Source organism: Ranitomeya variabilis, chromosome 1 (genome assembly GCF_051348905.1).
Source record: "Ranitomeya variabilis isolate aRanVar5 chromosome 1, aRanVar5.hap1, whole genome shotgun sequence".
NCBI classification, from domain to species: domain Eukaryota; kingdom Metazoa; phylum Chordata; class Amphibia; order Anura; family Dendrobatidae; genus Ranitomeya; species Ranitomeya variabilis.
Genome location: NC_135232.1, coordinates 344,854,161 through 344,879,828, shown reverse-complemented (window position 1 = coordinate 344,879,828; position 25,668 = coordinate 344,854,161). Strand labels below are relative to the sequence as shown.

General features: G+C 43.1%; 1 protein-coding gene across 2 annotated transcripts in view; it reads left to right on the top strand.

Annotated features, from left to right (window-relative positions):
* Nucleotides 1–25,668, top strand: part of HSD17B3 (hydroxysteroid 17-beta dehydrogenase 3) — a 211,103-nt gene that overhangs the window by 109,950 nt on the left and 75,485 nt on the right. For both annotated transcript variants that reach the window (XM_077299641.1, XM_077299644.1), the window contains exons 3-5: nucleotides 6,711–6,786; nucleotides 12,223–12,330; nucleotides 19,905–19,972. In XM_077299641.1, coding sequence (XP_077155756.1) covers nucleotides 6,711–6,786; nucleotides 12,223–12,330; nucleotides 19,905–19,972 — 252 coding nt within the window. The remainder of the gene's footprint in view (nucleotides 1–6,710; nucleotides 6,787–12,222; nucleotides 12,331–19,904; nucleotides 19,973–25,668) is intronic.

The window sequence follows — 25,668 nt, the reverse complement described above, 5'->3', positions numbered from 1 at the left end:
ATCTTGTGATGTGGAGAGTTTGTACACTAACATTCGCCACAGTGATGGCATTCGCGCCACGGAATACTTTTTAAGTTCCTCATCTATACCCACATCCATGCAAAAATTCATAATTCAAATGCTGGAATTTTCACTTTCAAAGAATTTCTTTTTCTTTAAGGGGTCCCTCTACCTTCAGCTCCAGGGAACAGCAATGGGCGCGTCCTTCGCGCCCTCATATGCAAATTTGTTCCTGGGGCTGTGGGAGAGGGACCTATTCCATGCCGGACTTGAGTCGTCAATGAACCGCATCCCAATTTGGGTGCGGTTTATTGACGATATATTCTTTGTCTGGCAGGATACTGTGGATTCACTTCACAGTTTCATGGAACATCTAAATCAAAATGAATTAAATATCCACCTAACATATAGGTGTGATATGGAATTCATGGAGTTCCTGGATGTGGGAATATACAGGGATGAGAGTGGTTGCCTATATACAAACATCTTTCGGAAATCCACTGCAGTAAATGCATTATTGCATGCCTCTTCATCACACCCTCCCCCTATGATCAACTCCATTCCGATAGGCCAATTTTTACGCCTAAGGAGGATTTGTTCAAATGAAATAGATTTTGAAAACCAAGCTATTGATTTAAAGGAAAGATTCTTGGAAAGAGGGTACAGCAAGCGGTCAGTGAAAAAGGGCTATAACCGTGCAAAACATATAACTCGACATCAAGCTTTGTATGGAACGAAACCGTATAAATCAGAAAAGGTAGTGAGGTACATAACACAATATCATGGCCAAACAGAACTAATGAGGACATATATAAATAAATCGTGGGCCATACTAAAAGCGGATCCGATTCTGACCCAATACATTGGAGAAAGATGTAGTATTACATACCGTAGATCTAAAAATCTTAAAGATCAATTGGTCAGAAGCCATTATTCATATAATGTAGAAATTCCATCTTTCCTTACGAACACAAAGGCTATACCAGGATGCAAACCTTGTGGTCGATGTGTGGCCTGTAATAATATCAAAAGAACTGATACGTTTTGCAACTTTAATGGCACTACAGTATACAAAATCAAACAGACTATTAATTGCAACTCGAAAGCCGTTATATATCATGCCACATGCCCTTGTCCACTGGTGTATATAGGGATGACAACTAGACAACTTAAAGTACGCACCAGGGAACATGTATTAGGAATCCTAGCCGCCAAAGAAGTGGAGGATATCTCGTCCTTAAAAACAATCCCTAAACATTTTAAACTGTATCATGGATGTGATGCTTCCATGTTGAAAATAACCGGTATAGATATGATCCAAACAAATGAGAGAGGTGGCGAAATAAGTATGGCTTTGGCAAGAAAAGAAACAAAATGGATATGGACCCTGGATACTGTTGCACCAAAAGGGCTGAATGAGAACCTCAGCTTTGTACCATTTTTATGACTTTTAGAAAATGTCGCACCAAAAGGGTTGAATGAGAACCTCAGCCTGGCACTTTTTTATGTCTTTTATACTCTGTAACCTTTTATAATTTAAAAAAAATTTTTTATCTACAATTTTTATTTCTATGATCCCGTATTTCATTATTCTTTTATCTTTTTAGTCTTTTATACTTACCATTTGTGAATTGGAACTCTGCGTGGAGTACTTTTTGCTGTGGAGTCGGATGGTTGGACGACTGGATGCTGGATACACCTTACATGGATGTGAAGAAAGAAAAGAGACTAATTTTACCTTTATGTAACATATTAATGCATACTGAATTTATCGTATATTTTGCTGTGTTATAGGTATAGATTACACATCTATTTATTATATACAATATATTTATTATATATTTTATTTGCCACATATAAAAAAATTTTTATATATTGGTTAAGATGTAATTTTTACATTAGTGAGCCGTATTTTGGCAATTTATTTGTAATATGTTTTTGGCACGGCACATGTGTACATATATATACACATCCATGTGTGCACATACCGTAATATATCTTCTATCAGCCATAGATAGCCCTTCCCCATCTTTCCCCTCTCTCTTTTTTTAGTTTATTTAGGGTAATTACTACTTAATAGAATTGTGGCTGGGCACTATTTTCATCCCCTTCCACACTAATCCGGCCCCATTGTTATGTCGTTATTTTATTTCTCTGCTTAATCGTGCTCCACTTGGCATTTCTTCACCCACACTGTGTCCTTGATGGTGCGCATGCGCGGTCCATGTCTGTTGGCGCCGGCGCTCTGCGTCCTTGGTTGTTTTTCACGCCGGGTACTCTGTTCCCGTGGTGATGGATCATGTGACGTGGGGGCCGGAGCCGGCCGACCTCCGGACTGCGCATGCGCCGCAGACATCTTGGACGCAGCGTCCGGTGTTAGCCCTATAAAAAGCCCTCTGGGATCATATTAACCACCCCCTGACGAAGAAACATATTCGAAACGCGCGTCGGGCGCACGCAGGTTCTGGACTCGGCCCCCCTGAAGGTAGATCATCTGCGGTAATGATTTGTCCATTTGATTACTAGCCTACATATATACGGAAAGCTTGCATGCGGCAATACCATGACCGCCGAATTACCCACTAGCTATTAACCACTACATGTGGATATCTACTTATATAGTGATTCAATAGATTGTAGGGGTATTAACCCACGGATTTCCAGTGCACTTGGACACATATGTATGCGGTGAAACTAACATCATTCCCATCCACCTCGCTGTGATATAATCACTTTCTTGCACTTAGTCACTTTATATGTAACAAGTGAATATAACCTTTACTTATACCACTGCAATATTCCCATTTCATTTTGTTGCACTTACCGTATATACTCGAGTATAAGCCGAGATTTTCAGCCCAAATTTTTGGGCTGAAAGTGCCCCCTCGGCTTATACTCGAGTCATGATCGGTGGTGGGGTCGGCGGGTGAGCACTGTCATATACTTACCTAGTCCCGGCGATCCTGGTGCTCCCCCTGCCTGTCACACTGTCTCCGGGTGCTGCAGCCTCTTCCCCTGAGCGGTCACGTGGGACCGCTCATTAGAGAAATGAATAGGCTGCTCCACCCCCCATAGGGGCGGAGCCGCATAATTCATTTCTCTAATCAGCGGTGCCGGTGACCGCTGACAGAGGAAGAGGCTGCGGCACCGAAGAGCAGCTGTCCGGGGGAAGGAGCGGGACGCCGGGAGCAGGTAAGTATCGCATATTCACCTATCCTGGTTCCACACGCCGGGCGTCGCGCCATCTTCCCTGCGTCTCTCTCTCCGCTCTGACTGTTCAGGCAGAGGGCGCGATGACGCATATAGTGTGCGCGCCGCCCTCTGCCTGATCAGTCAGTGCAGGGAGACGCCGGGAAGATGGCGCCGAGGAGCTGCAAGACAGGTGAGTATGTGTTTTATTTTTTTTTATTGCAGCAGCAGCTATGGGGCAATAATGGACGGTGCAGAGCACTATATGGCACAGCTATGGGGCAGAGCACTATATGGCACAGCTATGGGGCAGAGCACTATATGGCACAGCTATGGGGCAGAGCACTATATGGCACAGCTATGGGGCAGAGCACTATATGGCACAGCTATGGGGCAGAGCACTATATGGCACAGCTATGGGGCAGAGCACTATATGGCACAGCTATGGGGCAGAGCACTATATGGCACAGCTATGGGGCAGAGCACTATATGGCACAGCTATGGGGCAGAGCACTATATGGCACAGCTATGGGGCAGAGCACTATATGGCACAGCTATGGGGCAGAGCACTATATGGCACAGCTATGGGGCAGAGCACTATATGGCACAGCAATGGGGCAGAGCACTATATGGCACAGCTATGGGGCAACGGTGCAGAGCATTGTATATATGGCACAGCTTTATGTGGAGCATCTATGGGGCCATAATGAACGGTGCAGAGCATTATATGTGGCACAGCTTTATGTGGAGCATCTATGGGGCCATAATGAACGGTATGGAGTATCTATTTTTAATTTTGAAATTCACCGGTACCTGCTGCATTGCGGACCTGTCCTTGCGGACTTTCATTCTATAGGATAGTGGGGAAGAGACAGAAGGTAGGGGGCGAGGCGATGGTGATGCTGTGGCTCTGGCGATGGAGAGACGACGGCTCTGGCGATGGCGAGGCGGCAGAATGGTTATTGCAGGCTGTAGGCTTTCTTGAAGAGATGGGTTTTCAGGTTCCGTCTGAAGGATCCGAGGGTGGTGGATAGTCGGACGTGTTGAGGCATGGAATTCCAGAGGATGGGGGATATTCGGGAGAAATCTTGGAGGCGGTTGTGTGAGGTATGAATAAGTGTGGAGGAGAGTAGGAGGTCTTGGGAGGATCGGAGATTACGTGAGGGAAGATATTGGGAGATTAGTTCAGAGATATAGGGAGGGGACAGGTTGTGGATGGCTTTGTAGATCAGTGTTAGTAGTTTGAACTGGATTCGTTGGGTAATTGGGAGCCAGTGGAGAAATTTGCAGAGCGGAGAAGCAGGGGAGTAGCGAGGAGAGAGGTGGATTAGCCGGGCAGCAGAGTTGAGGACAGACTGGAGTGGTGCAAGAGAGTTAGCGGGGAGGCCACAGAGGAAGGTGTTGCAGTAGTCGAGGCAGGAGATGATGAGGGCATGCACAAGAGTTTTGGTAGACTGTGGGCTGAGGAAGGGACGGATTCTGGCAATATTTTTGAGTTGGAGGCGACAGGAGGTGGCAAGAGTTTGGACGTGCAGTTTGAAGGACAGGGCAGAGTCGAGAGTTACCCCGAGGCAGCGGATTTCAGGTGCGGGAGAGAGCGTGATGCCGTTTACCATAATAAATAGGTCAGGTAGGGGGATACGTGAGATGGGGGAAAGATGATGAGTTCGGTTTTGTCTACATTGAGTTTTAGGAAGCGAGAGGTGAAGAAGGAGGATATGGCTGACAGACACTTCGGGATTCTGGACAGCAGAGAGGTGACATCTGGGCCAGAGAGGTAGATCTGAGTGTTGTCCGCATACAGGTAGTACTGGAAGCCATGGGACTTTATGAGTCCATTACTAATCCTATAGCTATATGTAAATAAAGACAAAGCCAGAATAAAGTCTTTTATTAGAAATAAAACAAAACACAGTTTTCCATTTTTATTTAAAAATAACAAACACAGTTATACTCACTTAACACTTAATTCCACAGAAGCCCTCGTCTTCTGTAATAAAACTGAAATAGAAAACAACAATCTCCCTCACCTCTGCATCGTTCTGTCCCACACCGTAATCCATGTCTGGTGGATAAATAGTTTTCAACATGGACTGTGCCAAGATGTGACCGTCTAGGTTGAGAACCACAGTGGCTCAGTGGTTAGCACTGCAGCCTTGCAGCGCTGGAGTCCTGGGTTCAAGTTCCACCAAGGACAACATCTGCAAGGAGTTTTGTATGTTCTCCCCATGTTTGCGTGGGTTTCCTCCAGGTTTTCCGGTTTCCTCCCACATTCCAAAGACATACTGATATGGAATTTAGATTGTGAGCCCCATTGGGGACAGCGATGATAATGTGTGCAAACTGTAAAGGGCTGCAGAATATGTTAGCACTATATAAAAATAAAGATTATTATTACTGGTGAATGAGCTGCTGCGAGTGCATCATCACTGACCAGTGGTGACATCATCGTGGTTACCGCCGGTCAGTGAGGCTGCGTTCCCTGCAGGGCTAAACTGCGGTCACCTCAGCACTGTAGGAAAAAGTCAGTCATGAGATCACCACAGTTCAAGCTCAGTGACTTCACAGCAGATTATCGGGGTTTTTTATTATTTGTTTATAGCGCAGGTGGTGACTGATGAATACTCTCAACAGCCACTCCTGCTCTCACTGTTATTAGCGGCAGCAGGTGTAGGCTGATGGGAGTAATAGTCCCATCAGCTGCCGCCTGCTGTCATTGTTATCACTTGAATATAACTCTCATCATTCTCCCCTGCTCGTGCTGAACACCGGCAGAGCAGAGCAGAATGATGAGTGCCGTCTTCAGCACTTGGCACCGGGGAACAGCACTTTCTGTGGCGCTTCTTACCTGGCGCCTGGGCATGTCACATGGATGACATCCTTGTGTGCTCTGCGTGTGCTCGTGTGCAGGATGTTTTGTGGCCCATGCTGACAGTAAAAAACAGACATGTCAGCAAGCATGTTTTGGCCACGGACACACGGTCCATGGAAACACACTGACGTGCACAAACGTGTGTCAGTGTATCCGGTACGGGTGAAAACTGTCACCACACTTACTGGAGACACGGACATGTGAAAGAAGCGGTGGTTAATGATTCACTACACTATGAGGTTTTGGAATGCACATAACATATCGTGTTCTAGGGTTTTTGGCAGCACAGAGGCATATGCCCATTACTGTCCATTGTGGTTATAAGTATGAGAGTAACTGAACATGACCACCTTTCTGCTGCAAAAAGTGATGCACAGAACCTAATTTTCTGAGAGAAATGGTGCATTAGATATATGCAGAATGTGCAGCTGGATAGCAAGGTGCATGCACAGAGCTGTTTGTGGTATACAATGTAAGGCACACAGATAATAAGCAGGCTAGTGGACAAAGTTTGAACACCTAAGAGTATTGAGCTTCCCCCGGGTTGCCAGTCACCTTCCACTGACCTTGAATATTCACAACAAAGTTTTACACCTTTTTTGCATTTATCTAATTCACTTGATCACATATGCAACATCTTTTTTTGTAGCTTGCAAATCGTGGCATGAATATTGTGATGATCAGCCGGACCTTTGAAAAAATGCAGAAGATTGCGATGGAAATCGGTATTTCTTTCACTCATTTTGTACTTGAATAACATCTAACACAATGAAGCTGTGTTTAATTCTGTACTGGAGCCTCCATTAGAAGCTTTATTGACAGATTATGAAAAAATAACAATGTACATCTATATTTATTAATTTGTGCTAGTGTATCCCCTTTTTTAAAATTTCCCCACTTATGCATATATCACACCACCTAAGGGTGACCCTCTATTTAGCCTTCAGTTACCATTTGAACTGTCCTGTAGTTCCAGGGGCCCTTGTCTAATTGTCTATCCTGCACAGTGCTGTTTTTCTCAGCTGTGCCAGCACAAGTGTGCGGTGTCTAATATGGATTTTCTACTGTGAGAGATGATATCAGAGAGAAGGAAGGGGTGAAAACTCTTTCATTAAATTCCTGAAGTTCAGACCAGGATGTGCAGGAGGAGGCTGTATATACAGGGGACAAAAAAGAGATATACTGTACATCAGGTTATATATAGGGGGAACAGGAATTAAAGATATATTGAGGTATGGGCTGTATATAGAGGGGATAGAAAGGAAAAATACAGCTCTGGAAAAAATTAAGAGACCACTGCAAAATGTTCTCTCTTTTTAGGTATATTTTTGAGTAAAATGTAAATTGTTCTTTTATTATATAAACTTCTGACATGTCTCCGAATTTCCAAGCAATACATTTTGTATTTTTTTTCTGAAAAAGAAAAAATGGTCAAAATTAAATAAAACAAAACAGTGGTTTTAGACCTCAAATAATCCAAAGAAAACAAGTTCATAATCAAATAGAAACAACAACACTAATGTTTTAACTCACCCATGATTTTTAATCACAGCTTTCATGCGTATTGGCATGCTTTCCACCAGTCTTTCACACTGCTTTTGGCACAAAAATGTAAGCAGTTCTACTTTGTTTGATGGCTTGTGACTATCCATCATCCTCTTGATTACATTCCAGAGGTTTTCAATAGGGTTCAGATCTGGAGATTGGGCTGCACATGTCAAGGTTTTGATGTGGTGATCTCTTAATTATTGCCAGAGCTGTATATTGCAGGATGGGCTGTGATATAGGGGACAGAAAGCGGAGATAAACTGCAAAATGGGCTGTTTACAGATGACTGAGATGAGAGATATACTGAAGTATGGGGCTCTTTGTACAGGTCTGAGATTCATTGAACTATTTTTGTTACCTGCTGCTAAGATTTCATTGATCTGAAACTGCAAGTGCCACTCTATTGATGCTTATGTAAGAAGATTATCTTCTGCTATATTCCCATTCTATTGATACATACAGTATGTCAGAAGGTCATCTTATCTGTCAACAGAGCATCATTTCCAGTTTCACATCACTGATCTTTCTGCAGCAAGCAACAAACACAGCTCTGTGCTGCCAATGTAGATGAGTGTAGGACAATTGACTCCTGGTAGATCCATTTAATTATGTAAAACCACATAGGCAACTATACTAATGTAGAGTGGAGCTAGTCAGGAGTAGAGATGAGCTAATTTGATCGGGTCCCTACTTATTCGGCAAGCTTACCGAATAAGCTCTAGAGGGAACCCAGATACATGGAGCGCGCTGGCTGATCAGCTGTTCGGCTCTGCAGCTGCATGTGTCGTGGCTGTGTCACAGTCCCAACACATACAGGGAGAGCCTGTTTCTTGGTCTCTCCATGCATGTGTTAGGACTGTCACACAGCCACGACACATGCAGCCGCAGAGCCATACAGCTGATCAGCCGACACGCTCCATGTATCCGGGTTCCCGCTGTACCTTATTCAGTAAATGTTATAGGTGGCTGAATAAGCAGGGACCCGATCAAATTCGCTCATCTCTAGTCAGGAGCACTCAAGAGAGGGGGAAGGGATCTTCAGCACTGAGGAGAAGCAAGTGCTGCTGAGAAATGTAGTTTTAGCAGATGTAAGAGAACCACCCATTCTGCTGTGTGAAGCGTGATGCATTAAGGGGCAGCTAGAGCTGGAAAAAGACACAAAGATATAAGAAAGAAGCTACTGTATATGTTGAGCTTAGACTATATATTAACAATAATTACCGTATGCATCTACTGTGTTTTGTGAAAATAATTCTATACTGGGAATAACCCTTTAAAGACAAATTTTAATCTCCAAATTTCCAAGTTAAACAGTTGCTAATATTTAATACTTTTGCCAACATATGCAAACTATCGAATCTGTCCGTAGGTAGAATTTTTTCACTATTGCTGTTTTATTGAATCTACATGGTACTAGCAGGCAATTAAATTGCATAATTGGCAATGGTAAATGGCAATATGGTTTTAGGCAAGAAAACCTTAAATCTATTGGTCTGCTTTAATATTTTTGTAAATGCACATGCTGACTACTGCAGTGTGTGATTGTCTTTTAATGGCTATGTACTGTAAATATAGTGTGAGGCAGTGACTGGTGTCACATGAGATGGTCACTATGTGTCAACCCCTCAGGATGTGCACGGAGGCGCATTGAGGCCGTGAGAGTGCATTGCAGTCACAGGCATAGCTGTGATTGCAATGCAGAATAAAAGTGAATGTCGGTCTTGGGCAAGCTATTTGTCCAAGGCAGATTTAAGAAAATCGTCTCTGGGCTTTTATTTTTGAAACAGCCTACAGGATGGTAGTGGGGCAGTCCATTTGCTTTCTGGCTAGGCTTTCCATGTGGCATACGGCCACAGGTTCCTTGTAAGAAACCCTGAAGCAGAGGGTTGGGTGTGTCAGTTTGGGTTTGCAAGTATGAAGAGCAGAAGGCTCTGCAGAGCTCCACCTGTGTGAGGCAACAGAGGCAAACAGAACCAAAAGGCTTGGCACCCACAGCGTACACGGCAGTGCAGTCGCCACCAAGTCGCAACCAAGTCTCGGATGTGGACTGTCTTGTTACTGGCTGTGATCCGGAGGATATCATGTGCTGTGTATTTTCTGTGAGTTGGACAATAAAAAACGTTTAGCTTTGAACTTTGCTGGGTCACTGCCTCATCACTGCACAGTGTGGATATCACTGCATTACACTAGTAACAGACTGCCATTTTAGAAAACATTCTGCATATGTCTAATCTCATTATCCATGGTTTAATATTGATTTGCCTCATACAATCACTACATACAGTGTGTTGAAAAAGTATTAATTCCCCATGTACTGTTCAATATTTTTTACATTAGATCCACAAACTTTAATTATTTTTATTCAAATTGTATGTGATATTCCAACACAAAGTAGCAAGTATTTGTGAAGTGTAAAGGAAATTATATGTGGATTTCCAAATATTTGAAAAATATCAATCTGAAAATTGTGACATGCATTTGTATTCAGCCTCCCTGAGTAGGTCCATCTTTCAATGCAATTACTGCTGCAAGTCTTTTGGGGTATACCTCTACCAGCTTTGCGCATTAAGAGGTTGACATTTTAGCTCATTCTTCTTCGTAAAGCATCTCTAGGTCAGTGAAATTGGATGGAGAGCGTGTAGGATCATTGTCTTGCTGGAAGGTGAACCTACACCCCAATCTCAAGTCTTTTGCTGCCTTTAACAGGTTTTATTCCAGGATTTTCCTGAAATAAGCTACATCCATTTTCCTATCAGCTCTGACGAGCTTCCCTGTCCCTGCTGAAGAAAAGCATCTTCACAGCATGGTGCTGCTATCACCATGTTTGATGGTAGGGATGGTATTTTTGAGATCATGTGCAGTGTTAGTTTTCCGCCAAACATAGCCCTTTGCATTTAGCCCCCAAAAATTCTACTTTGATCTCATCTGACCAGAGCACCTTCTTCCACATTCTAGCTCTGTTCCCTTCTTGCTTTAAAATGGCTTTCTTCTTGCCACTTTTTAATAAAGGCCATATTTGTGGAGTGTACAACCAATAGTTGTCCTGTGGACAGATTCTCCCACCCTAGCTCGAAATAAATACTTTTCAAGGCACTGTATATAAATACCACACTTTCTTGTGTTATTTAATATCATATAGTACAAGGGATTGAAGTTTTTTTCCTGTAATCTACCATATAGTAGATTGTTAAAGCAGTACCCTACATCAAACAGTGTGTTATCCAGGGGACTTCTACTGTCAATATGCAGAGGAGAGGAGTTTAAGACAATTTACTGCTGAATGAACTGCCCAGTGGACACTTGGCATCACAGTATCAAAATGATTAATATTTTGTTTTATAACTTAATTTTATTGAGGTGTTACTATTATGAACATTAATTTAGGAAACAGGTTTCCACATAACATTACCTATCCAGTGTTAATGCTTAAATATATAGAATTCTGCATCATAATGTATGTATGTATGTATATATATATATATATATATATATATATATATATATATATATATATATATATATATAAAAGTAACCACTAGGAAAGCATACTGAACTCTATGTGTCAATGAATCCCTGGATCTAGTCATGACATGCAAGTTAAGAACATACCCCCACACAGTAAATGTCCCCCAGCCCTGTTACACTAAATCTCTCCCACACTGTAAGTCTCCCCCACACAGTACCCTCACACACAGTAAACCTCCTCTCCTTCATTACATTTAATCTTCGGTGTCTTCAGCTCCACTAATGTGGGGCACTTACCACCAATGTTCTTCGTGCTTCTGCGCATCGACGGGTGGCATCAGCACTCTTGGATAGCCAGTGTATAAAGGTTGGTAAGCAAGCTTAGAGATGAGCGAATTTGATCAGGTTCCTGCTTATTTGGCACGCTGTAGTACTTACCGAATAAGCTGCATAGGGAACCCGGATACATGGAGCGCGCCAGCTGATCGGCTGTTCCGAGCTGCAACAAACAGGCTCTCCATGCATGTGTTGTCACTGTCACACAGCCGCGACACATTTCCAGGTAACCGGGTTCCCGTGGCAGCCTCTTCAGTAAGCACTATAGCTTGCCGAATAAACAGGGACCCTATCAAGTTTGCTCATGTCTACAAGTGACAGGCTGCTTCAATATACTCAATCATTTAACGGTCTGAAATCAGCTTGTATAAATGCAGCATAAACAATTCTGTTTGATGTTGCAATATGTTGGCAATGGGTCTACATTTTTAGCAGTTGCCTATGGCCACACTGTGACTCTACACCGGCACTGATGGAGTGTCAACACCAATGAGGCCACTGCTATAGCCAGTGCTTGGTTGCTGTGTTTATATGTCGTGTAGACCCATCATTGCTAATCATGGATGATCAGAGTCTGTGGGAAATCATGGAAGCATCTGCACCACAGCGGAAGGGAATTGATAAGGTGAGTACTCCTCCTTTTGCTATTTTAAACCACTGCCAACAGCCTATCAAGAAAAATTATGGAGTTGGACATAAGTAGTTGTCATACGTCATATTTATAAAAGCATTGTGCTATTGATTTAGGGGAAAAAAAAACATTGATCCGTCTAAAAGGAATATGTTATATACATTTGGTTACATTTCAACAGAGCAAACTACAAGAAGAAAAGTCCTAATCATAGAAGCCGACTTCACCAAAACTGGGATATATAAGCACATTGAAGAAAATCTTAAAGGGCTGGAGATTGGAATCCTAGGTAATGCAGTATGTCATGATCTGAAAAATATTTAGAATTGAGAGTCCTCAGTGGTTGATACCTTTTAATGGCTAACTAAAAAGATGGTAACAAATTGCAAGCTTTCGAGACTACACAGGTCTCTTCATCAGGCATAGACTAATACAAATTCTGAAGAATCACATATTTATGCACAACATAGCACAGAAAAAAAAAAACCATGGATTAGACAGGTGGCATGAAGCAGAATTAGCATGAGTGATAAACAGTTATGTCCATAAATGTTGGGCCAGTTCTTAGATAAGGAATGTTTTATTGTTCTCTGATTGGGGTCTCTGTTGTGATGACCCCTTATAGTCTGAGGGGCAAGTTCCTTAGTTGATGTAAAAAGACATAAATCCATGCGACACATTCATTCCTGCAGTGAGACTGTCAAAGGACGTCATCAGCTTATATTCCCAGACTCTTCTGTCTGTCTGAGTTTTGAAGTTACCTTTCAACACAAGTAATTTCATGTCCATAATGTTATGATTTGGGAGACAAAAATGTATTGCCACAGGTAGATCCATTCTTTTTTCTCTTATTGTATGGCGGTGAGAATTCATTCTTGTTCTAAGCTTTTGCCCTGTCTCCCCCCCACATACACACCCCAGTTGGACATTTCGTACAAATAATTAGGTATACCACATTAGATGTGATGCAGCTGAAAGTACCTGGTATCTTGTAGTCCTGATGTGAATTGGGGATCTTTATCTTGTCCGTGGTCATTATAAATGGACAGGTTTTACATTTTTTCTGGTTGCAAGGAAAGGTACCTGCAGCTGTTGGAGAGGACAGGGAGCTCTTGACAATGACTATCTACTGGCTAACACGGTACCAAGATATATATCTTTCCTGTATTGTCATGATCTGGTAATTTGGAAAAAGGGGTTTTAAATAAATCTTGAGTCAAACATTTTTTCAGTCCATGTTCTTTCTCTGTCACAACAGACTGCCCCCTGGCAGTCCATAGACCATATAATAGTCAACAGCACAATTTATATCAGTGATTCTACATATCGACTTTTTGGCCGTGTTGAAAAAAAACAAACAGATTGCACCAAAACCCTTTTTCCCACCAATGAAAGTTGAATATATAAAGCTGTGGCCACATGGATATATCAGCAAAACAATTGTCACTAAGGAGCTCGGTGAAGCTTTTGTATAAATATGAAACAGGTCACCAGCTCACCTACAAGTATGTTTCCAACTTTCCATTTTGGAGAGCCTGGAGCAGAAGCTGTTGCAAGGTCGTGATCAATTGGAAAAAGAGGTGGGTTTTTCCAATCGGATCCAAAAAGGTTAAAATTAGCGCTTTATTTCATACCATTAAAATCCATAAAAGTGAGAGGATGCTGATCATCAAACACTATGTGTGCTCTGAATAGTGATTGAATGTTTGAAATAATGTTCTAATTTTAACCCATTTGGATCGTGCTGTACAAACCCACACCCCCGAAGCTTTTGTATCTCAGAGGATTTGGAAAGTTTTACCATTTCAACCCTAATTAAAAAAAAATTGAAGAGATCAGTTTTTTTGAAGTACCCATTATAATTTTTGGGTCTATTCACATGTTTATTTATCCATCTGTGACAAACTGGTAAAAACAGACACACTGATGACACACTGATGATAAAAACGGACACACTGATGACACACTGATGGTAAAAACGGACACACTGATGGTAAAAACGGACACACTGATGGTAAAAACAGACGCACTGATGGTAAAAACAGACGCACTGATGGTAAAAACGGACGCACTGATGGTAAAAACAGACGCACAGATGGAAAAAATGGACGCACTGATGGTAAAAACAGACGCACTGATGGTAAAAACAGACGCACTGATGGTGAAAACAGACATACTGATGGTAAAAACAGACATACTGATGGTAGAAACGGACGCACTGATGGTAAAAACAGACGCACTGATGGTGAAAACAGACATACTGATGGTAAAAACAGACATACTGATGGTAAAAACAGATGCACTGATGGTAAAAACGGATGCACTGATGGTAAAAACGGACGCACTGATGGTAAAAACAGAGACACTGATGGTAAAAACAGACCCACTGATGGTAAAAACAGACATACTGATGGTAAAAACAGACACACTGATGGTAAAAACAGATGCACTGATGGTAAAAACGGACGCACTGATGGCAAAAACGGACGCACTGATGGCAAAAACGGACGCACTGATGGCAAAAACAGACGCACTGATGGTAAAAACAGACATACTGATGGTAAAAACAGATGCACTAATGGTAGAAACGGACGCACTGATGGTAAAAACAGATGCACTGATGGTAAAAACAGATGCACTGATGGCAAAAACGGACGCACTGATGGCAAAAACAGACACACTGATGGTAAAAACAGACATACTGATGGTAAAAACAGATGCACTGATGGTAGAAACGGACGCACTGATGGTAAAAACAGATGCACTGATGGTAAAAACAGACGCACTGATGGTAAAAACGGACGCACTGATGGTAAAAACAGACACACTGATGGTAAAAACGGACGCACTGATGGTAAAAACAGATGCACTGATGGTAAAAACGGACGCACTGATGGCAAAAACAGACGCACTGATGGTAAAAACAGACATACTGATGGTAAAAACAGATGCACTGATGGTAAAAACAGATGCACTGATGGCAAAAACGGACGCACTGATGGCAAAAACAGACACACTGATGGTAAAAACAGACATACTGATGGTAAAAACAGATGCACTGATGGTAGAAACGGACGCACTGATGGTAAAAACAGATGCACTGATGGTAAAAACAGACGCACTGATGGTAAAAACGGACGCACTGATGGTAAAAACAGACACACTGATGGTAAAAACGGACGCACTGATGGTAAAAACAGATGCACTGATGGCAAAAACAGATGCACTGATGGCAAAAACGGACGCACTGATGGCAAAAACAGACGCACTGATGGTAAAAACAGACATACTGATGGTAAAAACAGATGCACTGATGGTAGAAACGGACGCACTGATGGTAAAAACAGATGCACTGATGGTAAAAACAGACACACTGATGGTAAAAACAGACGCACTGATGGTAAAAACAGACGCACTGATGGTAAAAACAGATGCACTGATGGTAAAAACGGACGCACTGATGGCAAAAACAGACGCACTGATGGTAAAAACAGACATACTGATGGTAAAAACAGATGCACTGATGGTAGAAACGGACGCACTGATGGTAAAAACGGACACACTGATGGTAAAAACAGATGCACTGATGGTAAAAACAGACGCACTGATGGTAAAAACAGACATACTGATGGTAAAAACAGATGCACTGATGGTAGAAACGGACGCACTGATGGTAAAAACAGATGCACTGATGGTAAAAACAGACGCACTGATGGTAAAAACGGACACACTGATGGTAAAAACAGATGCACTGATGGCAAAAACGGACGCACTGATGGCAAAAACAGACGCACTGATGGTAAAAACAGACGCACTGATGGTAAAAACGGACGCACTGATGGTAAAAACAGATGCACTGATGGCAAAAACGGACGCACTGATGGCAAAAACAGACGCACTGATGGTAAAAACAGACATACTGATGGTAAAAACAGATGCACTGATGGTAGAAACGGACGCACTGATGGTAAAAACAGATGCACTGATGGTAAAAACAGACGCACTGATGGTAAAAACGGACGCACTGATGGTAAAAACAGACGCACTGATGGTAAAAACAGATGCACTGATGGCAAAAGCGGACGCACTGATGGCAAAAACAGACACACTGATGGTAAAAACAGACATACTGATGGTAAAAACAGATGCACTGATGGTAGAAACGGACGCACTGATGGTAAAAACAGATGCACTGATGGTAAAAACAGACGCACTGATGGTAAAAAAGGACACACTGATGGTAAAAACAGACACACTGATGGTAAAAACGGACGCACTGATGGTAAAAACAGATGCACTGATGGTAAAAACGGACGCACTGATGGTAAAAACGGACACACTGATGACACACTGATGGTAAAAACGAACACACTGATGAAACACTGATGGTAAAAATGGACACACTGATGGTAAAAATGGACACACTGATGGTAAAAACGGACACACTGATGACACACTGATGGTAAAAACGAACACACTGATGAAACACTGATGGTAAAAATGGACACACTGATGGTAAAAATGGACACACTGATGGTAAAAACGGACACACTGATGACACACTGATGGTAAAAACGGACACACTGATGCCACACTGATGGTAAAAGCGGACACACTGATGGTAAAAATGGACACACTGATGGTAAAAACAGACACACTGATGGTAAAAACGGACGCACTGATGGTAAAAACGGACACACTGATGACACACTGATGGTAAAAACGAACACACTGATGAAACACTGATGGTAAAAATGGACACACTGATGGTAAAAACGGACACACTGATGACACACTGATGGTAAAAACGGACACACTGATGCCACACTGATGGTAAAAGCGGACACACTGATGGTAAAAATGGACACACTGATGACACACTGAGGATAAAAGTGGACACACTGATGGTAAAAACGGACACACTGATGACACACTGATGGTAAAAACGAACACACTGATGGTAAAAATGGACATACTGATGGTAAAAATGGACACACTGATGGTAAAAACGAACACTCTGATGACACACTGATGGTAAAAACGGACACATTGATGGTAAAAATGGACACATGGATGACACTGATGGTAAAAACGGACACACTGATGGTAAAAATGGACACACTGATGACACCCTGATGGTAAAAATGGATACATGGATGACACACTGAAGGTAAAAACGGACACACTGATGACACACTGATGGTAAAAATGAACACACTGATGAATCACTGATGGTAAAAATGGACACATTGATGGTAAAAACGGACACTCTGATGGTAAAAACGGACACACTGATGACACACTGATGGTAAAAATGAACACACTGATGGTAAAAATGGACACACTGATGATAAAAACGGAAACACTGATGACACACTGATGGTAAAAATGGACACTCTAATGCCACACTGATGGTAAAAGCGGACACACTGATGGTGAAAATGGACACACTGATGACACACTGAGGATAAAAGTGGACACACTGATGGTAAAAACGGACACACTGATGACACACTGATGGTAAAAACGAACACACTGATGGTAAAAATGGACACACTGATGGTAAAAACGGACACTCTGATGACACACTGATTGTAAAAGCGGACACACTGATGCCACACTGATGGTAAAAGCGGACACACTGATGGTAAAAATGGACACACTGATGGTAAAAACAGACACTCTGATGACACACTGATGGTAAAAACGGACACATTGATGGTAAAAATGGACACATGGATGACTCTGATGGTAAAAACGGACACACTGATGGTAAAAACGGACACACTGATTAAATACTGATGGTAAAAACGGACACACTGATGGTAAAAACGGGCACACTGATGACACACTGATGGTAAAAACGGACACACTGATGACACCCTGATGGTAAAAATGGATACATGGATGACACACTGAAGGTAAAAACGGACACACTGATGACACACTGATGGTAAAAATGAAGACACTGATGAAACACTGATGGTAAAAGTGGTCACATTGATGGTAAAAATGGACACTGATGGTAAAAATAGACACACGGATGACACACTGATGGTAAAAATGGATACATGGATGACACACTGAAGGTAAAAACGGACACACTAATGACACACTGGTGGCAAAACGGACACACTGAAGGTAAAAATGGACACACTGATGACACACTGATGGTAAAAACGGACATATGGATAACACACTGATGGTAAAAATGGACACACTGATGACACACTGATTGTAAAAACGGACACACTAATGATACACTGGTGGCAAAACGGACACACTCAAGGTAAAAATGGACACACTGATGGTAAAAATGGACACACTGATGACACACTGATGGTAAAAACTGACACTCTGATGACACACTGATGGTAAAAACGGACACATTGATGGTAAAAATGGACACATGGATGACACTGAAGGTAAAAACGGATACACTGATGGTAAAAATGGACACACTGATGACACACTGAGGATAAAAGTGGACACACTGATGGTAAAAACGGACACACTGATGACACACTGATGGTAAAAACGAACACACTGATGGTAAAAATGGACACACTGATGGTAAAAATGGACACACTGATGACACACTGATGGTAAAAACGGACACATTGATGGTAAAAATGGACACATGGATGACACTGATGGTAAAAACGGACACACTGATGGTAAAAACGGACACACTGATTAAATACTGATGGTAAAAACGGACACACTGATGGTAAAAACGGACACACTGATGACACACTGATGGTAAAAACGGACACACTGATGACACCCTGATGGTAAAAATGGATACATGGATGACACACTGAAGGTAAAAACGGGCACACTGATGACACACTGATGGTAAAAATGAAGACACTGATGAAACACTGATGGTAAAAGTGGACACACTGATGGTAAAAACGGACACTCTGATGGTAAAAATAGACACACGGATGACACACTGATGGTAAAAAGGACACACGGATGACACACTAATGGTAAAAACGGACACACTGATGGTAGAAACAGACACACTGATGGTAAAAATGGACACACTGATGACACACTGATTGTAAAAACGGACACACTAATGACACACTGGTGGTAAAACGGACACACTGATGGTAAAAATGGACACACTGATGGTAAAAATGGACACACTGATGACACACTGATTGTAAAAACGGACACACTAATGACACACTGGTGGTAAAACGGACACACTGATGGTAAAAATGGACACACTGATGGTAAAAATGGACACACTGATGACACACTGATTGTAAAAACGGACACACTAATGACACACTGGTGGTAAAACGGACACACTGATGGTAAAAATTGACACACTGATGGCAAAAATGGACACATGGATGACGCACTGATGGTAACAACGGACACACGGATGTCACACTGATGGTAAAAATGGACGTTGATGGTAAAAACGGACACACTGATGACACACGGATGGTAAAAACCGACACACTGATGACACACTGATGGTAAAAATGGACACTTGGATGACACACTGATGGTAAAAATGGACACAGGGATGACACACTGATGGTATAACAGACACATGGATGACACACTGATGGTAAAAACGGACACACTAATGACACACTCATGGTGAAACGAACACACGGACTGTACACTCATGACACACTGATGGTAAAGACTGATGACATCGTATTTTTTCATGTACAGTATGTATTTTAACATGGACGTGTGAATGAGGCCTTTTACAAAAAAAAAGTTAAGAATACGTTTAAATTCTTTTGTTTAGATATTTTCCAGTAATTTCTGAACACTTTACTATGTGTTATGTAAACTTTAACATTTTTGTCTTTTCTTTTGGTCTGCTAGTTAATAATGTTGGAATGCTCTCCAGTCCAGATCCTTGTCGTTTTCTTGCTACTCCAAACAATGATGAGGTACATTATTTTATTGACTAGAACACTTATTTTTGGATTTGTGAAAATAACATATTGTTGTGTTACTTTTCAGAGCTGCTAATTAATTTTACAGATTTCACTGGTTAATGTCACTAGTGTAAATGTATTCTGTTTTATATTATTTACACTGTGGTTTTTTTTTTGCGTTTTTAGTGTTTTGTGGCTTTTTTGTTTGTACCATATTCATCATTCCATTTGCGCCTGCATTTAGCAGTTTTCATTGTTGGGGGTCCAGGTCCAGAGAACCATCGCAAATTGCTCAAACTAAGTGCAGAAGTGCTCAGCTTATCCTTTAAAGGAACCTGTAAACAGGTTTTTGGACCCCAAAGTAACATCATCATAGTAACATAGTAACATCTTAGTATATACTTACCTTGTAATGTCTTCACATCCTGTTCTGTCCAGATGTGTCCGGATACCAGAATTCTAAGCGACGGAAGTTCACCAACCGCCATATTAGGACACCCAAGAGATGGGTGTCTCAATTTGGAAACTGCTGGTGGTACCAGTCTCTTGTGCGGTAGCACCAGCGGAACACCGTCGCACCACACACACACACACACATACACTGAAAACGCCGTACGCACCACACACACACAAACACACATTGTATATGCCGTATGTGTAAGAGGGTGGTGCTGTTATGGACAGTAACACGCTGCCACTTGAAGAGACAGCACCCCCTTGTCTGGTGTGATGGAATGTTCTGCTTCCCCCTGCTATAGACTGTGAAGATGAACTGCCCTAGAATTAGGGGAGGAGTTGAGCCTGAACTGTGTGTGTGAGCTGAAGCTGCTACAGAGAGAACTTTGTGCTGTTTGCTACAAGAAAGGTCCCACAGCCTGGGACGGAGTGTACTTGTGAAATTTGCAAGACTTTTCCTGCTACAGCAAAGGTGGCTGTTCTGTGCTAGTTTGTGAAGCCACAAAGATACTGAGAAAGGGACTTACAGTTTCCAGGAGCATCCCTAGGATCCAGAAGCAAGGAGAAGACCACGCTTCACAGAGCTGACAGAAAGCCGTGCGCACCACCATATTAGACTGCTGGGGGCCCCCCTGGGACTGGACCTGAGTCCCCAACATCACCGTGAGTCTGTTCCTGTTTGGTGCACCTGTTAGGGCCTAGTGTAGGCTTCAGTAGTCTGCTTAGTAAAGGCCAGGGAAGTTATATGTAGAGTAGCATCGTTATTTGTTTATTGTTTAAATTTGCTTGTGAGACATATTTTGAGTCTGTAATAGTTGGAGCACCGTGCTAGTAGTCTTCCTGCACCGTGGTGGTCCCCTGGCCATCGCTTCATATGCACCACACACACACATAAACACACACTGTATATGCCATGCACAGCCTCTTGGGTGGTACCACCAGCGGAACACCATCGCGAACACGCCGCCACCGAGATCAGCTGAATGATTCAGTGACTGCCGCCATCTTTGTACAGGAGGAGTGCAAGCTCAGTTTTAGTCTGACCGCCGCTATCTGTCTGCACAAAGATGACAACAGTCTGATTTACTGCGCCTGTCCGAATTCCACGCAGGTGCAGTGAATCATTCAGCTGATCTTGGCGGCAGATGCGCGACGTGTCTAGAGGCAGAGGAAGCCGGTCACATTAAAGGGGTTTTCCCACGAATGAAAGTTCATTTTAAAAATTGACTGTGTCTGACCATGTACGGAGCATACCACATCTCCTGGCAGGGGAGGAAGCAAAAGACAATACTGACATTACAGCAGGGGATTACAATGGATTCATTTTGTGAGGTAAAATATTTCACTGACTGTTTTTAAAAAATATTTTACCTCACAAAATGTATCCTCTGTGATCTCCTGCTGTAATGTCAATATTGTCTTTTGCTTCCTCCCCTGCCCAGGAGCTGTGGTATGTTCTGTACACGGTCAGACACAGACAATTTTTAAAATGAACTTTCGTTTGTGGGAAAACCCCTTTAAAAAGCAAATATCAACGCCAACATGACTCCTCCTAAAAAGTACGCCAATGACAATGGAAGGAAAGCAGCCAAGGCAAAACGTTGACTGAGTTCGCAATCACCACCTCTTCAGGCAAGGAATTCCAGATTCTCTCTGCCATAACAGTAAAGAATACTCTTCTATATTGGTGGAAAAACCTTCTCTCCTCCAGGCGCAGAGAATGCCCCCTTGTGCCCGTCACCTTCCTTGGTATAAACAGATCTTCAGAGAGATATTTGTATTGTCCCCTTATATACTTATACATGGTTATTAGCAGGGCCGGCGTCAGCACCCGGTGTACCCAGGCAAGTGCCGGGGCCCTGGCGAGACAGGGGGGCCCATTCAGGGCAGGCAGCTGCCAGTGCCTAGGGCCCCTGCTCCGCCAGGGGCCCTCAGCTAGCGGCACATCACACAGCTGCTATGGGGCCCCTGTGAGGCAGGGGGGCCCACCTGTCGCAAGCGCCAACTCCCCCGCCGCCACTTTGAACTTTACCGGCATCTGCAGGTAAAGTTGAAAGCAAATGATGGAGGAGAGAGCGTCACCTGATGCTCCCTCTTCCATCATTCCCCACTCTGCCTCTGACACTGCCGCTCTCGCTGTGTGTTAGGCAGTGCAGCGGCAGCCGCCGAGACTGGAGTAGGGAGGGAGCAGCGCGGCGCCGGAACGTTGAGAGGTGAGGAGTGTTTTTTTGGTAACTATAACTGAGTACTGGACTATGGGGCCATTCTTGGGGGGAGGGGAGCTGTGCTGTATACTACATGTCTTGCTGTATACTACATGTCTGTGCTATATACTACATGGCTGTTCTTTATACTACATGGCTGTGCTATATACTACGTGGGCTGTTATATGCTACGTGGGCTTTGCTATATACTACATGGCTGTTCTATATACTACGTGGGCTGTGTTATATAATATGTGGCTGTGCTATATACTATATGGGCTGTTATATGCTACGTGGGCTGTGCTATATACTACATGGCTGTGCTATATACTACGTGGGCCGTGTTATATACTACATGGGCTGTTATATGCTATGTGAGCTGTGCTATATACTACATGGCTGTTCTATAAACTACGTGGGCCGTGTTATATACTATGTGGCTGTGCTATATACTATATGGGCTGTTATATGCTATGTGGGCTGTGATATATACTACATGGCTGTTCTATATGCTACGTGGGCTGTGTTATATAATATGTGGCTGTGCTATATACTATATGGGCTGTTATATGCTACGTGGGCTGTGCTATATACTACATGGCTGTGTTATATGCTACGTGGGCTGTTATATACTACATGGCTGTGTTATATGCTACGTGGCTGTGCTATATACTACGTGGGCTGTGTTATATACTACATGGCTGTGTTATATGTGATCATGAATCGTGGTATGTGTTAAAGGGGGGCCCACTGAGACTCTTTCGCCCGGGGCCCTCAAAAACCTGGAGCTGGCCCTGGTTATTAGATCGCCCTTCAGTCATCTTTTTTCTAGACTAAATAATCCTAATTTTGCTAATCTATCTGGATATTGTAGTTCCCCCCATCCCCTTTATTAAGGCTATGTGCACACGTAGGAAGGGTCTCTGCGGGTTCTCCCACAGCGGATTTGATAAATCTGCAGGGCAAAACCACTGCGGTTATCCCTGCAGATTTATCGCGGTTTGTCTTGCGGTTTCTGCTGCGGGTTTACTCCTACTATTGATGCTGCATATGCAGCATCAATAGTAATGTTAAAAATAATTAACAAATGGCTATATACTCACCCTCTGACGTCCCGATCTCCTCGGCACTGCACGCGGCGGTCCAGTTCCAAAGATGCTGTGCGAGAAGGACCTTTGTGACGTCACGGTCATGTGACCGCGACGTCATCGCAGGTCCTGCTCGCACAGCATCTTTGGAACCGGACGGCCGCGTGCAGCGCTGAGAGGTGAGTATATCATTATTTTTTATTTTAATTTTTTTTTTACACACAAATATGGTTCCCAGGGCCTGGAGGAGAGTCTCCTCTCCTCCACCCCGGGTATCATCTGCACATGATCCGCTTACTTCCCGCATCGTGGGCATAGCCCCATGCGGGAAATAAGCGGATCAATGCATTCCTATGTGTGCAGAATCGCCGTGATTCTGCACAAAAGAATTGACATGCTGCGGAATGTAAAACGCTGCGTTTCTGCGCGGTTTTTACCGCAGCATGTGCACAGCGTATTGCGGTTTCCATAGGTTTACATGTAACTGTAAATGCAATGGAAACTGCTGCGGACCCGCAGCTGCAGAAACGCTGCGGATCCGCGGTAAAAACCGCAACATGTGCACATAGCCTAATTTTGTTGCCCTCCTTTGTACTCGGTCTAGTTCCATTATATCATTCCATATCCTTCATAGTAAACTACCAGTAATAAAGACTGCTTCCATATCTTCATATTATAAATCCATACACTGTTTTGTATTCCATTAGCAAATTCTTATGCAAATGAGCTAGCAAGTGCAAGGACTTGGTCTGCACTCACAGCTCTCTGGACTCTCTTCCTCTTTCTCCTGTGACCTGTTTCCCTGTCTGATGGATGACAAAACAAGGGTATGTTTCCACGTTCAGGAAACGCTGCGTGTTTGACGCTGCGCAGAGCCGCAGCATCAAATACGCAGCGTCCAGATGTTACAGCATAGTGGAGGGGATTTTATCAAATCCCGTCTCCACTATGCGTGGTAACACGCACCTGGCGGCCCTGCGATTCCGGACATGCGGCGTGTCTTTTTAGAACGCAGCATGTCCGTTTACCTTGCGGCGACGCTGCGCCGCTGCAAGGTAAAACACATGGCCCTATGTGTGGGGTGCGATGATTCCGGATGTGTGCAATGAACACATCCGGCATCATCGCGTCACAGAAGGGGGCGGAGCTTTGGGCGGAGCGGGTTTGCCGCTCCGTCCAAACCGCCGGCCATTCTGAAGGTGGACACATACCCCAACGGAGACACAGATCACAGAATTTTACTATGATGACGTTACTTTGGAATCTAAACATCTGCTGATAGGATCCCTTTAAGGATAAACTCATCACTTCTAGCCATTAGTTTGAGGGATTGGAAATAGGTCTCTGGAGCTGGACCTCTGGACTAACCAGAGAGAGAGAATATATTTAACCCCTTTCTGACATCAGATGTACTATTCTGTCCATGTGATCGGGGCCAATTTGACCATGGATGGAATAGTACATCTCAGCGATCAGCCAAGATCACAGGGGGATTGCGGCCGATCGCCAATGGGTGTCAGCTGATTCTGACAGCTGGCACCCAGCACTAGGTGACGGGAGCGGTCTGTGACACTTTAACCCCCACGATCGCAGCATTCCAGACGCCGGCGCAGGGGCTGACAGCCCCTCTGCCTTTGAATTGGACGCCGCTGCGTGACTCTGGGTCCTGATGTTGCCATGGTGACCCGATGTTGTCATGACGACATCCGGGTCACCAGAGCTAGGAAACTTGGTGATCATGCGCAGTGCTTCATCTGCATGCCATAGAAGCGATCATCCTGCAAAAAATGAAGTAAAAAAGTTTTAATTTATTGTAAAATATTAAAAAAAAAATAAAAATCAATATTTATTCCAATAATAAATAAATATTCTAGCGAAAAAGAAATCTAAACTATAAAAGTACACATATTTGGTATCACCATATCGTCAACGACCCGAGCTATAAAACTATACCACTAGT